At 40.4% G+C, this 15912-nt stretch overlaps 1 protein-coding gene across 1 annotated transcript in view; it reads right to left on the bottom strand.

The window, feature by feature from the left end:
* The window catches only part of LOC145396350 (uncharacterized), a 172468-nt gene that overhangs the window by 35372 nt on the left and 121184 nt on the right, over positions 1 to 15912 (bottom strand). The window contains exon 7 of the mRNA XM_080269742.1: positions 13513 to 13629. Coding sequence (XP_080125868.1) covers positions 13513 to 13629 — 117 coding nt within the window. The remainder of the gene's footprint in view (positions 1 to 13512; positions 13630 to 15912) is intronic.

Below are 15912 nucleotides of genomic sequence, written 5' to 3'. Positions count from 1 at the left end.
TATGAAATATAAACCAGTCCTGATACGTTCTGAACAAACCTCATAGTCCTACCAGAAGTAACTGTACTGTACATATTAGCAATACAGTAGACTCACACTGTAATGAACTTCAACAGACCGGCTATTGAATTTAACAGACACTATGAAATTGAAGATCACCGAACATTCATCAGCTATAATGAGCAATGTTCGTTAACCAGGGCACAATGGGTCGTAAAACATGTGCTCGCTACCCTTTATACTCCATGCTGCCCTGAAAATGTCCTCTCCCCATCATGACTGCTGAGTTCTAATAAGACACTATAGTCATACAGTAATCCCTCGATTATCTGAGGTAACAGAACCAAAGGCATGTCCAGATAGTGAATCCATCCAGATAATGGACTTCTCCCATGGCCCCCCTTCATAAATACCCTAACACTGAAAGCCACTGTAATATGCCACTACAGTACATTGTACAACATTTATTCCTGGTGTTTTACAATACTCTATCTGGTCAAACAAATCTATAAACCACAGCATGGTAATTACTATGATCAAGCAGACCCATCAACCGTAGACAAGCAATCATCAATGGAGGGCCATACCTTGCAGTGGGGAAAAAAAAAAAAAAAAAAAAAAAAGGCCTGGCTGGGTAAAAATGTTTGCACGGCCATAATTTCCACCCAGATGCAAACATTTTGTCCAGATAAAATGGAAAAATGTATGAATAACAGTTTTGAACAGCCAGAGCACAGCGTCTGGATAATGGATTGTTCAGTTAATGGACATCCGGAAAATCGTGGGATTACTGTACTGTTCTAGTTATGAAGTGTTATGACAAGGATGCGAAATAAGCTGCAAAAGGGCAAAATTATTGGCCAGCTTAGTGGAAAATAGGTCTAGTTTTCATTTCCAGTACTTGAATATGCCACTGTACTCATTTTCAAACACGTTTGAAATCCCAGCTAAGGGAGGGGACCATCGGATATACAGTAACGGATAATCAACTTCAACGGATCAGACTTCCCCCAGATTAGTGAGTTACTGCAAAGGTCTATTGGAGTTAGTACTGTAAGAACGGTGCAGTAAAAACCCATCTGAAATACTCTGGGCACAGAAGTGCTACTGGAGGGTTCCTTCATTAATGAAATATATCTACTACAACCCTTAACACAAATACCTGTAAAGTACAGTACTCCTGGGTTTTACTATTAACAGCAATTACATTATGGGATCTAAGCATGAATGTGGTAAAGCACACACACACACACACACACACACACACACACACACACACACACACACACACACACAGTAGTGCTGGCAACAATAATGTTTTTAGTATATATAAATGAAGCAGACAGTAACACTGGAAATGGAAGCTATCTAAACACATTTGCAGATGATGCAAAAATCCATCCATCCATTAATCATCCAATCCTATGTTGCCCCATGAGGAGTGTAAGAGCCTAGGGCTAGGCAAATTGGTCCTGACATTTAAGATGAGAGTGACCAGCCTCACTGGCCCCTGAGTGGCATTATGTGAGCAATAACCCCCAACCACCCCTTGGATATAAACCTACAGAGGCTCAATCCGACTGGAGAGCCTTAATTACCGACTAAACCATCAGGCACAATAATGTGATTATATGGTTATCACCCAGCACAGTAAATGCTTTCCTGGTGTACAAAAAAACCATTTGGCTTGTCACTCAGTGTAGAGTCACCCATAGGCAGAAGGAAGAGGAAAGAATGAAGGAAAGAAAGACAGAAGAGGGAATGCAAAGTCACGCATAGGCAGAAGGAAGAGGAAAGAATGAAGGAAAGAAAGACAGAAGAGGGAATGCAAAGTCACGCATAGGCAGAAGGAAGAGGAAAGAATGAAGGAAAGAAAGACAGACGAGGAATGATGGAAGAGAGGAAAGGGCAGACACACAAAGCAGCACTACATCAAGTGAGTGGATGGTGAGCACCCCCACCTACCAACAATACAAAGGAAAATTACTAACACAGATTCTTGCAAAGAGCTGCAAGAAGAATTAAATAAGCTTAATGAACCGAGCAATAAATGGCAAATGGAATTTAATATGGATAAGTGTCACGTAATTAGGTTTGGTAAAAGTGAGAAAAGACACATATCAGAAAGGGAGAAGGACCTAGGAGTGATTATCAATAACAGACTATCTCCAGGTGACCACATCAGCGAGAAGGTACATAAAACACATATATTGCTTGCTAATATGAGAATAGCATTCATCATCATCATCATCATCATCATCATCATCATCATCACCATCCAGACCTCCATTCCCACCCAAGGGCAGAGTGAGGAGTAGCAATGTCTAGACAGCCCAAACCTGCCCAATCATATGGGCCACGCTTCCATTCACTCATCATTCAAGCCCCCAAAATCCTGACTCTATTAGATACCCCAAAAACATTCATCACATTCTGTAGCTTCACACAAACGTATCCGATTGAGTCAATCTGGACGCTGCCACGCTCAGAAGGGGTGCCAAAATCACTGATCATGCACTTCTCACAACATTCATCCAGCCAGCTCGGTCGCTTGTCAGTTTCCTAGCCTCACCAACTTCCAAACCTCTCTTCCTCACACACTCATCCACCATATCTCTCCACCTTCTCCTTGGCCTACCTTGCCTCCTCCCTCCTTCAAATTTGCTCAGATATACCTTTTGCACCACTCTACTGTTATCCATTCTCTCCACATGACCAAACCATCTCAGTACACTCTCTTCGATTCTGGTGTCCACCAACTTCTTCAATCCACACCTTTCACTAATCACATTATTTCGTATCCTATCCACCCTCTGTATCCACATACATTCCTCAGCAGTCCCATCTCCACTGCTCTTACTCTTGACTTTTCATTTCCATGCCACACCATAGTCTCACGTCCATATGCTAAAGTTGGCACTAACACTCCCTCATGTAAGCCTCGTGCAGCTGCAACACTCAAGCCTCTGTTTCTTATCAAGGCTTTCATTGCACTAGCTATTTTTCTTCCCTGTGACACTCTACTTTCAACTTCTTTTCCACATTTTCCTTTCTTTCCTATCACTGTACCCAAGTATTTGAACTCTCTCACCAATTCCAGTCTCTCTCCATTCACTGCAACATAACACTGGGAGTCACCTTCTCCCTCAGTAACCATCACTTTATTCTTTTCCACATTTACTCTCATGGAACAATGCTCACAGACATCAGCAAAACTCTGCACTAGCCTACCAAGCTCTTGTCCGGTACTTGCAAGCAGTGCTGCATCATCAGCATGCAACAAATTTGAGATATTCCATCCATCACCATTCATTACCAACGCCATCCCTCTCTCTATTACTCGTGTTTTTACTTCTCTCATCACCCCATCCATATACTGTATATACTGAACAACCATGGGGACAGCACACAACCTTGCTGCACGACCACACCAATCATGAACCATTCACTTAGATGCCCATTAACCCTTACACATGCTTCTCTACCATCATAAAAATTCTTGACAGCACCTAGCAGCTTACCATCTACACAATACATGCACAAAACTTTCCACAATCCTACTCTGTCTGCTTTGTCGTATGTTTTTTCCAGATCCATGAATGCCATAAACACCTTATGGTCCTTCTCACAAGCCTTCTCTGCTATCTGTCTCACTGCAAATACTTGATCCACACATCCTCTGCCACTCCTAAAGCCCCCTGTTCATCACTCACTAGGACTTCTGACATCTCTTACTTTCTCTCCCGGCACTGCATTCCTTTTCTGCACACCCCCAAAACCAATCATGTTTATAGCTGCTCTGCTCTCTCTATTCCCATTCATCAGGCTTTCAAAATATTCTTTCCATCTGGTCCTTACTTCATCTCCATGGGTTAATAATCTACCACCTGCATCCTTCACACCTTTTTCCAGAATAACTTCCTATTTTTAGAGTAGTTCACATTCATTTTTCTTCCCAGATCATCATTTACTTCCTTCTTTTTCCTCGTCAATAGTCTCTTTACGTGCTTCTTGCTCCCAATATCCTCAGTTCTTATTTCAACTGAACCCCTATCCTGTAACCACTTTAGCCACTTCTTCCTCTTTTCCTCCACTGCTCTCTTAACCTCATCCCAACATGCCATACCTTTCCTCTTTGTTGATACTCTTGCCACACCACACACCACTTAAGCATTCCTAACTAAGCAGTCCCTATATGCATTCCACAGGCTGTTCCGATCCATTTCATCCCAGTTCACTGATTCTAACTCCTCCTCTACTTTAGTCCTGTAAGCATTCACTTATATACATGAAGACATGCTAAGAAAGATAATAACATCATTCATCAGACCAACCCTGGAGTATGCATCAGTAGTCTGGAATCCTCATTTAAAAAAACACATAGATAAGACTGAAAAAATACAAAGGGCAGCTACAAGATGGGTACCAAGTTTAAGGGATCTAAGCTACAAAAAAGACTAGAAAAACTAAATCTACCTACACTACAGGAGAGAAGGAAAAAAGGAGACACAATTATGCTATGTAAATGCATATCAGGGAAAGAGAAAATAGAAATAAATGAATATATAACCTATGGGGAAGCATAAGCAAGAGGCCACTGCAAAAAACTACATAAAAAGAGAGGCGATAAAGATGTAAGGAAAATCATTCATTCATTCATTGCCAGACGCCATGTATCCCAAACGGGGTGGCCAAGGCTTAGAGTTAATTGTTTTACAGGGAGGGGCACTAATCCTCCACCAACCCCACTTGACACGTAGGGAGAACGTTATGCCAACAGCATCTGGTGTTCCCAGGCGGTCACCCATCCAAGTACTAACCAGACCCAACGTTGCTTTCATTTTCCCAGATAGGGCAACTGATCAGTGGATTGCACTACTGAATGCAATAGTGTGTGCCAAAACTATTCACAAATTTAAGGATATGTATGATAAAAATGGCTTAGTACACGGGACAGTACGAGCTTGACCGATTCTTGTAAAGATACAATTAGGTAAGAACACACACACACACACACACACACACACACACACACACACACACACACACACAGAATGGAAGAGAAATCCAAGACAATTATACTAACTGGAGATTTCAATACACATACAAATTGAAATACTCTAGATGTAAGAAGCCATGAATGCTGCTGGGAACAAAAGCTCCTGGACCTTGTGCAGGAGTTTTTCCTAACACAACATGTAAAGGAAAACACCAGAAAAAGAGGACTTGATGATCCATCAGTACTAAATCTTATATTTACTGGGCAAGAAAAAGATACTGACAATATAATGTATCACTCTCCATTCGGCAAAAGCCCCAGTGCAGTATTAAACTGCAACTTCAGGATTGCGTATAACATAGTTAACAGTAAAAAGATTTACAAAAAAAGCCTAAACTACAAAAAGGGAAACTACCAAGACCTAAAGAAGTACTTCTTAGAAATAGATAGAGAAAAGGAGCTTAGAGGACAAGATTTAATATATAGAAAATTCTGTGAACTTTATGAAACAGGAGTCCAAAATTACATCCCACGGCACAATGAAGCAGAAAAGAAAATGAGGATATGGTTTAATACAGAATGTAAAAATTCAAAAGAAAAAAGAGACTTGTTGTGGAATAGATACAGAAGACAATAGTGAGAAGGCATATAATAACTATAAACAGGCAAGAAACAATTATACAAGGATAAAGAGAGAAGCCCAAATACAGTTTGAGGAAGACATTATGAATAAAATTAGTGATCAACAGAAGCTATTTTACAGCTACATCTCAAGGAAAAACAAAGTTGAAGATAAGATGCAGTTCATTACGGACAAGGGAATCATCCATACACAAGAGAAAGATATTTGTGATGCACTAAATAATAATTTCCAATCCGTTTTTACAGAAGAAAATAATGCTGAGGGAGATGATCTGGAACATGCATGCCCACAAATATTACAAGATATACACATATCAGAAAAAGAAATACATGAGGAGTTAAATAAATCAGACAAAGGAAAAGCAAATGGTCCTGACGAAATCTCACGTTGGGTGCTACATGAATGTGCAAAAGAGTTAAGTAGACCAATATAATTAATGTTCAAGGAATTCTTGGGTCAAGGTAAACTACCTAATATTTGGAAGAAAGCAAACATTGTTCCCCTATTCAAGAAAGGCAATAGACAAAATCCACTCAACTACTGACCAGTATCACTAACCAGTGTTGTAAGTCAGATACTACAAAAGCTGATAAGAGAAGTCTGGGTAAACCATCTAGAAGAACAAAATATGATAACAGAAAGGCAGTTTGGCTTTAGAAAGGGAAAAATCATGTGTTACTACCCAATTAAGCTACTATGATAGAGCCGCAGAAACATTGCAGTAAAGAGAAGGATGGGTGGACAGTATCTACAGTATCTAAATTTCAAGGATGCATTTGACAGAGTACCACACCAAAGACTTGTATGGAAATTGTACCATCAAGAAGGAATCCAAGGCAACCTGTACTGTTGGATGCAAGATTTTCTCAGAAAGAGGGAAATGAGAACAGTACTAAGGGGAAATTACTCATCATGGAGGGAAGTGACCAGCGGAGTTCCACAGGGCTCAGTGCTGGCATCAATTATGTTTTTAGTGTATATAAATTCCTCACCCTGCCCTTGGGTGGGAAAGGAGGTCCAGATGATAGAAACATTGGAAATGAAAGCTATCTAAATATGTTTGCTGATGATGCAAAAAGACAAAGGAGAATTACTAACACAGACTCTTGTAGACAGCTACAAGAAGAATTAAATAAACTTCATGAACAGAGCGATAAATGGCAAATGGAATTCAATATGGACAAGATTCATGTAATTAAGTTTGGTAAAAGTGGAAAAAGACCAGATTTGGATTATAAGTTAGGAAGTAAAACCCTACACATATCAGAAAGAGAGAAGGACCTAGGAGTGATTAGCAGTAACAGACTATTTCTGGCTGACCACATCAGTGAGAAGGTACGGAACACGTATCGCTGTTTGCAAATATGAGAATAGCATTCATATACATAAATGAAGACATGCTAAGAAAGATAATAACATCATTCATCAGACTAACCCTGGAGTATGCCTCAGTATTCTGGAATCCTCATCTCAAAAAAAAAACAAAAAAAAAAAAACAAAAAAAAAAAAGAATGGATAAGATTGAAAAAGTTCAGAGGGCTGCTACAAGATGGGTACCAAGCTTAAGGGATCTAAGCTATGAAGAAAGACTAGAAAAACTGAATCTGTCAACAATACAGGAGAGAAGGAAAGGAGCAGACATGATTATGCTATATAAATGAGTCTCAGGGAAAGAGAAAATAGACATAAATGAGTATATAATCTATGGAGAAGCATCAGCAAGAGGACACTGCAAAAAACTCCATAAAAAGAGAAGTGATAAAGACGTATGGAAATTCACTTTCCCTTAGGGCAACTGATCAGTAGAATGCACTACCAAATGAAACAGTGTGTGCTAAAACAATTCATAAATTTAACGATATGTATGATAAACGTGACTTAATATATGGGACAATACGAATTTGAGTCATTCCTGTTACGATACAATTTGGTAAGAACACACACACACACACACACACACACACATGTAGAGAGGAAGAAAGGAACCTTGAAAAAGGTATAATTGACAACTGTAAGGAAGAACCCAAATTGTGCTATAGATTTGTTAACGGCAAATTGAAACAAAAGAATCACCAAACAGAAAGAAGAAGGAGAGGTCTATAAAGTAATGGCAATGCAAGCTGAAATAATAAAGAAATGTTTCCAATCAGTTTTCACTAAAGAAAGGAGTTTTGCGGAGGGGTAGGGAGTGACTAGAAATATAGTGATAAAAGATATAAGAGTGGAAGTTCAGGAAGTGTATAAATTACTGGAAACTCAAGATGTAGGGAAAGCCCCAGGACCAGACAGAATCTCTACAAGGAGCATTCGCGCGCCTGGAGAAAAGCCAGATGTCACCAATATTTTAATTTTTCAGATGGAAAAAAAATCACAAGTCGGGCAATAATTGAATGTCCTTTTTCATGCATCTTACTTGTTGTAAAAATACATAAATATTCTATTTCTTCTCTTTTAAACAGTATTGTGTCAATGCATCATGAACAAAAGTAATTATAAAAAAATATTCCACAGCGGTTGCAGCCTGGTTTATGCATGCATAGAAATATATATGTATATCTTTATCCAATAACAGAAATTAGTTATAATTTATACTAACAAATTAAACTCCCTACGAATAAGAATAAAACTCAATTCACTTAAAAAAAAAAAAATGTCGATATTTATATGCTGCCTCCGGTAAAACAAGTTTTCCGAGGAAACCGAAACAGCCATCTGTCTTCACTGGCTGATCTGCTCATCACCTGTGCCTACTTCATACGTCTGGCAGCGCTAAGCTTTGGTATGCCCTAAAATTTTAGAGTCTAATAAATATAAAACTATATATATAGACCAAATGTGCCATTTTTTGTACAAGTAAGATTATATACAAATGTCAATATTCATACGCCCTTTTTACTACTTACAGTCCAAAAACCATCTTTTTGGCATATATTGTACTAATCTTCTGAGGGAAGAATATACAAATGTATTATATTATCAGCAATATTTTGGGTCAAACAGCATAAGTAAGAGTTATTTACATTTTTTAAAGCTATTTGCATAACCAATATCATAATTATCGATCAGAAAAATAACACTGAAATTTAACTAAGACCCCCTTAGCCCGCTGAAAAGAAAACGAGACATGGTTTCTGGCGGTATCTGGCAGATTTTCCTCTTCACGCGAACGCTCCTATTGGGTACTGAAGGAATGCAGAGAACAACTTGCAGATAAGATTCATGGTTTAATTGTGTTCACTGGAAGAAGGGAAAGTGCCTCAGGAATGGAAGAGGGCCAATGTCGTACCAATTTATAAAAGAGGAAACAAGGAAGAACACCTGAATTATAGACCAGTGTCCCTGACCAGCGTAGTCGCAAAACTGTGCGAGGGAATTCTGAAAACAGATGGATAATATATGTGGAGGAGATGAACATTTTGGCTGAAAGTCAGTTTGGATTCAGAAGTGGAAAGTCATGCATTTCCAACTTGTTGAGCTTTTACTCAAGAGCAATTGATGTGCTACAGGAAAGAGACAGCTGGGTGGATTGTGTGAATTTAGATTTGGAGAAAGCCTTTGACAAGGTACCCCACAAGCAACTAAGGTGGAAATTGGAGCACAAAGGAGGACTGAAAGGAAACCTCCTAGAGTGGATGAAAGACTTTTTGAGAGACAGACAAATGAGGACAGTAATAAAGGACAAGATGTCTGGATGGAGGGAAGTAACAAGTAGAGTCCCACAGAGCTCAGCGTTAGCACCAGTCATGTTCCTGATTTACGTAAACAATAGGGTAGATGGAATGAACAGCTATGCAAGTCTGTTTGCTGATGATGCAAAGATCTTGAGGAAAGCAGAAGTTGAGGAAGATTGTAAAATGCTACAGGAAGACCTAGATAGGATTCATGACCGGATCCGGTTGTGGGAAATGAAAATTAATGCAAAAAAATGTAAAATATTGGAAATGGGTAAAAGTACCAAGAGGCCATCACTGAATTATATGATGGGTAATGAACCAATTACAAAAGTGAGAGATGAGAAAGATTTGGGAGTGTTGATCCAGAATAGTTTGTCACCGGAAAAACATGTTAACAAGATAGTTAGACGTACAATCTCTTGACTAACATAAGAGCGACATTCCATTACATGGATAAGGAGATGATGAAAAAATTGATAATGGCCATGATCTGCCTCAGGTTAGAATATGCAGCAGTAGTGTGGTCCCCACACAAAAAGAAAGATATAGACTATCTATCTATCTATCTATAGCCCGACGCCCTAATCCTGCAAAGGGTGGCCGCAGACAAGATATAGACAAGATCAATAAAATACAAAGAACAGCAACCAAGATGGTCCCATGACTGGCAGATCTGTTGTACGGAGAGAGGCTGGATAGGCTGGATCTGCCTTTCCTAGAAGAAAGGAGAGAGAGGGGTGACATGATTGCAGTGTTCAAAGCCATGATGGGAGTAGGTAAAGTTGACAGAACAGATCTATTTGTATGGGATGGGAGAGTAACAAGGGGACATGGAATGAAACTGAAAAAGCCAAGTTGCTTGAAGGATATCAAGAAACACAGCTTTCCATATAGATGCACAGACCTGTGGAATAGCCTGGACAAAGAGATCGTCCCGTCTAAAAACTTAAACGCATTCAAAGCTAAATTTGACTTATCGAGAAAAAGAGACAGGACCCCACGAGCATAGCTCATTTCCTGTATATCACAACTAGGTAAATACTGTACACATACACACACACACACACACATGGAGAGGACACCACATTGAGAAGACGTTAGCTGAGCCAGCTCCTCAAGATTCCAGACTATCTAGTTTTGTGGTGTGGGGATTTAAGTGTTGTCCCATTCGGTGATTTTAATAAGGTTGAGTTGTCTGAGCCATCCTGGGCCAGAGAAAGAACCAGAGATATTTAGATAAAGAAGCTAAAGTGATATCAAAACAGCAATATGGAATCCGTGAGGAGTAAATAAATCCAGGTGGAAAAAAAAAAAAAAGTCTAGATATTTCAGATGATTTAGGAGGCTTTGAAGGTTCTGGGGGAGAAAAAAACATTAAAAAAGTGTTTAAGATGCTATTTATGTAAACTGAATTGCTGGAGAGTCGGCTGAAAAATGTTACGTATGAGTGGGAAACTGAAAAAATTGAAAAAGGTGACATCAATATATGGAAAAGGTGGATGACGATGGAAAGACAAGAGGACACACACATTTACTGAAGAAGAGTAAATGCTTAAATGATATAAAAAATTTAGTTTCCTAAACAGAAGTACAGACATTTGGAATAGTTTGAAAGAGGAGGTGGTGCAAGTAAAGAACATCCATTTGCTTAAAAGTAGATTGGATAATATCAGATATGGAGATGGAACAACATGAGCTTAGCTCAATCTTGTATACTACAACTTAGCAAATACACACAAAGGGGCTATGCACAACATAAAACTAATTTCACTAAAAGAGGTCTCCCCTTTGCTATATAAAAATGACCACTAGGATGAAGATTAAATATAAAAAGTCAGAGTACTGAAAGCCATAAAATTTTAAAGCATCTTTACTATCACAACCTCCTTTCTGATCATCAGTATGGGTTCCGTCAGGGACACACCACTAGTCAGTGTACTGAAAGCCACAAAATTCTAAAGCATCTTTCCTATCACAACCTTCTCTCTAATCGTCAGTATGGGTTCCATCAGGAACGCTCCACTGGCGATCTTCTCACCTACTTTTCAGACTCCTGGTCATCCTCCTTTCAGGACTCTGGTGAAAGCTCTGCCACTGCACTTGACATCTCAAAGGCTTTTGATCGAGTCTGGCATAAATCTTTAATTTCCACACTGCCCTCTTATGGTTTCTATCCTTCTATCTGTGCCTTCATCTATAGCTTCCTTTCTGGTCGTTCTATAGTCGCTGTTGTGGACGGCCATCGTTCTTCTCCTAGATCTATCAACAATGGTGTTCCTCAGCGTTCTGTCCTATCACCAACTCTCTTCCTTTTATTCACCAATGACCTTCTAAGCTGTACATCTAACCTTATCCATTCGTACACTGATGATTCCACCTTTCACCTTTCCATTCAGTTCCAGCAACGTCCATCTCAGCAGTTACTTCAACAAACAAGGGATGAGGCTATGGCACACCTAATGTCTGACTTGGCTCGAATCTCTGACTGGGGTAAAAATAATCTTGTTGTTTTTAATGCATCCACTCACTCGATGTACTGCTGCTCTCAGGTGTCTGCCCTTTCCTCTCCTCCATCCTTCTTTCCTTCCATCCTCTTCTGTCTTTCTTTCCTTCATTCTTTCCTCGTCCCTTTGCCTATGGGTGAATTTACACTCCCTCTTCTGTCTGTCTTTCCTTCATTCTTTCCTCTTCCTTCTGCCTGTGGGTGACTACACTGAGTGACAAGGCAGATGGTTTCCTGTACACCAGGAAACCATTTATTATGCTAAATGGTAATCATAAAACCAAATTTTGGCACCTGGTGGTTTAGTGGGTAATTATGGCACTCAAATCGGATTGAGCCGGTGAAGGATTATATCCGAGAGGTGGTTAGGATTTATTGCTGACGTAATGCCACTCAGGGATGAGTGAGGCTGGTCACTCTCATCTTAAATGTCAGGACCAACTTGCCTAGCCCCGGGCTCTGACGCTCCTCATGGGATTGGATGATGGATGGATGGATGGATGGTTTTTAATGCATCAAAAACTCAGTTTTTACACCTATCAACCCGACACAATCTTCCACAGGAGTACCCACTAATGTTTAATAATATCCAACTGAATCCTGCATCATCCTTGAACATGCTTGGGGTTTCATTCGCTCAAGACTTATCTTGGAAAGATCATATTACATCTCTTGTGGAGAGGATGGAGGGTGAAAGACTGACGAAGAGAGTGTATGTGAGTGAGGTGGAGGGGGGAAGAGGGAGGGGGAAGCCGAGGATGCGATGGAGGGATGGGGTGGAAAGGTATATGGCAGAGGGGGGTGTGAGTTGGGAGCAGGGCAGTGAAATGGCGGGGGACAGGGAGACTTGGAGGCGATTTGTTTGTGGCCACCCCAAACGGGATTGAGGCGTCTGGCAATAGATAGATAGATAGTAAAATCTGCTTCCAAGAGATTAGGTGTGCCAAACGACTCCATACCTTCTTTACCCCTGCACAGTTGTTGACTTTATACACGGGTTTTATTTGCCCGTGTAGAGTACAACTCTCATGTGTGGGCAGGCTCCCCACATACAGCTCTTCTCAATAGGGTGGAGTCAAAGGCTTTACGCCTCATTAACTTTCCTCCTCTTACTGGCTCCCTTCAACCTCTGTCTCTTCGCCGCACTGTTGCTTCTTTATCTCTTTTCTATCGCTACTTCAATTGTCACTGCTCCTCTGAACTGTCTGCTTGCATCCCTCCACCTCTATGACGGGCGCATAGCACCCGTCTAACAACAAACTCTCATCCCTTTTCTGTCCAACTCTCTAATGCAAGAGTTAACCGTTACTCCCAGTCCTTCATTTATGCAACAGGTCAACTATGGAACTGTCTCCCTCTGTCTGTATTTCCCACTTCCTATGATCTCCAGTCTTTCAAACGCAGTGTGTCCAGGCATCTCGAAATGAACGTATCTTGAATTTGGCTCTCTTTTGTATTTTTTTTTTTTTTTTCTTGGAAGAAATGGTTTGCAGGCTCCTGGCCTTTGGTTCCTTCTTCCTTGCATTAAAAAAAAAAAAAAAAAGGGTTACTCTGTCAAACCTTTGTACTCTGTGCTCAAGGGGAAGCTTTCAAACTGCAAAATCAAATATGGTCTTCAATAATTCTTTCATTAATAACGGCCTTTCGTAATGAATAAAATCATCTGGTGACAGCAAGAATACAACGTACAAACCTGTGGTCTGGTGCTGTGCTGACTCTTTGGTCTCTGTGCCTGCTGCCTCTGCTGGTGGCGTCGCATGTGCTTCTTCAGGTCACACATCTCTAGGAATGCCTTGTTGCACTGGGGACACTGTAACACAACTGGAGTAAAGTATATTGTACTACCACCAGCAAAGGTTCACACTGTGTCCTACCTTCCAAACTTTTTATTCCTCCATAAATGTCAGAACATCCTTCCTTATTCTGTTTTGCTGTGTACTTCATTATGTTATCACACAAAAAGCTGTCAGCAAGAAAGTGTCATCAAACTTTTAAATATGAAAGTACAGAAGACTACACACGAAATACAGGTAACAAGGAGGCCCCCTCCTCTATGATGAGGTTATCATTTGAAGTAAAATTTACAGTACTTTCCTACATTCTTTCCTCGCCCTTCTGCCTAGGGGTGACTTTACACTCCCTCTTCTGTCTTTCTTTCCTTCATTCTTTCCTCTACCTTCTGCCTGTGGGTAACTCTACACTGAGTGACATGCAATATGGTTTCCTGTACAACAGGAAATCATTTACTATGCTGGTTGGTAACCATATAACCAAACTTTGGCGCCTGGTGGTTTAGTGGGTAATTACTGTGCTCTAGTTGGACTGAGCCAGTGAAGATTTATATCCAAGGGGTGGTTTATTGCCCATGTAATGCCACTCAGCGATGAGTGAGGCTGGTTACTCTCATCTTAAATGTCAGGACCAAATTGCCCAGCCCCGGGCTCCTATGCTCCTCACAGGGCAAAGCAGAATTGGATGATGAATGATAAATGAATGAAAACTATACTATAGCTCTTATTTAACGGTGTGAGAAAAATACAACAATGAGAAAGGTGTTCTGCTCCCTATCAGTCTCTCTGGCATAATAAGTACCAGAAAAAAAAAAAGAAAGATACAAAAACCTCATAACTTATGGAAAGAACACAAAATTTTTTCTGAGAGACAATAGATGTAGTATGATGTACGAAATTATACCCACATTTGAAAGTTGTACCGTCACAAAAAACAAAACTTCATGAACGGAAAAATTTCTTCCATCTGAACAACTATCATCATCAAACTGAAGACATACAATGATGTATATTATCTTTAATGTTCAGTAGTACTGGTAGTGGTAAAGTAACCCCAATCTGTCTGGCTGAGCAGACCCATCAACTGCTGGCAAGCAACTGCCCCTGCAGGCAGGGAACTGCCGTTCCCTTGTGGTTATAGTAGCACCTCGTCATAGCAAGGCGCAGGGAAGTGTGAGGAGGTCTGGTTCCTGGATGGATGCCACATTTGCATCTCTCCACCCAGTTAACCCGTGGATGTATGGAAATTTCACTAATCACTCGTGCATGACTGGGGTCAAATTGATCTCGGTGGTATTTTACTATCAGGCACATTTACGGTAATTAATTTTCTCAGGTTATATCTTTAATACTGTATCACTAGAAATTACAGTACTCGTAATTTTCATTTGTGGTAGGTGGGGGCGCTCACCACCCACTCACTCAATGTAGTGCTGCTCTCGGGTGTCTGCCCTGTCCTTTCCTCCATCCTTCTTTCCTTCATTCTTTCCTTGTCCTTCTGCCTACCGGTGACTTTACACTCCCTCTTCTGTCTTTCATTCCTTCATTCTTTCCTTTTCCTTCTGCCTATGGGTGACCCTACACTGAGTGACAAGCCAAATAGTTTCCTGTACGCCAGGAAACTATTTACTATGCTGGGTGGTAACATATAACCAAATTTTGGCGCCTGGTGGTTTAGTGGGTAATTACAGTACAGTATTATGCTCCAGTCGGATTGAGCCAGTGAAGGTTTATATCCAAGGGGTGGTTGGGGTTTATTGCTCACGTAATGCCACTCAGGGATGACTGAGGTTGGTCACTCTCATCTTAAATATCAGGACCAACTGCCTAGTTCCGGGCTCCTACGCTCCTCATGGGGCAAAGTAGGATTGGATGATGGATGGATGGATGGTAATTTTCATACACCACATGAAATTTATTTCAATACAAATTGTTTATATGAACTTACAAAAATCAAACAGACCACTGCAGCATTCACCAACACAAAACAAAACTCTAGTGCGAAATGCAACTTGTTACCCTGTGTTCACGACATACGGTACGAATTTGCTCCACACTGCACACTTCCGGCTACTTTTGTTGTTGCTGATTCGTGGACAAACCACACATCTGGATCTTTTTCTGCCAGTTTCAGATGGATCCTGACTGCTTGAGGCCTCTGGCTGTTGCGACCTTGAAACACGATACGATTCACTCAGCTCCATTCCCAATTCAGTGCAAAATATAAGGAGTACATGACTTTTGTTCTGCATGAGCAATGGGAAAACTTCTTTCTATAATAAATATGCATTGTAGCTGGCAAG

This window comes from Coenobita brevimanus, chromosome 37 (assembly GCF_032717465.1).
Source record: "Coenobita brevimanus isolate Jiangsu-jjx chromosome 37, ASM3271746v2, whole genome shotgun sequence".
NCBI classification, from domain to species: domain Eukaryota; kingdom Metazoa; phylum Arthropoda; class Malacostraca; order Decapoda; family Coenobitidae; genus Coenobita; species Coenobita brevimanus.
Note: the sequence above shows the minus strand (reverse complement) of the source record. Positions and strands in the feature narration are given on the sequence as shown.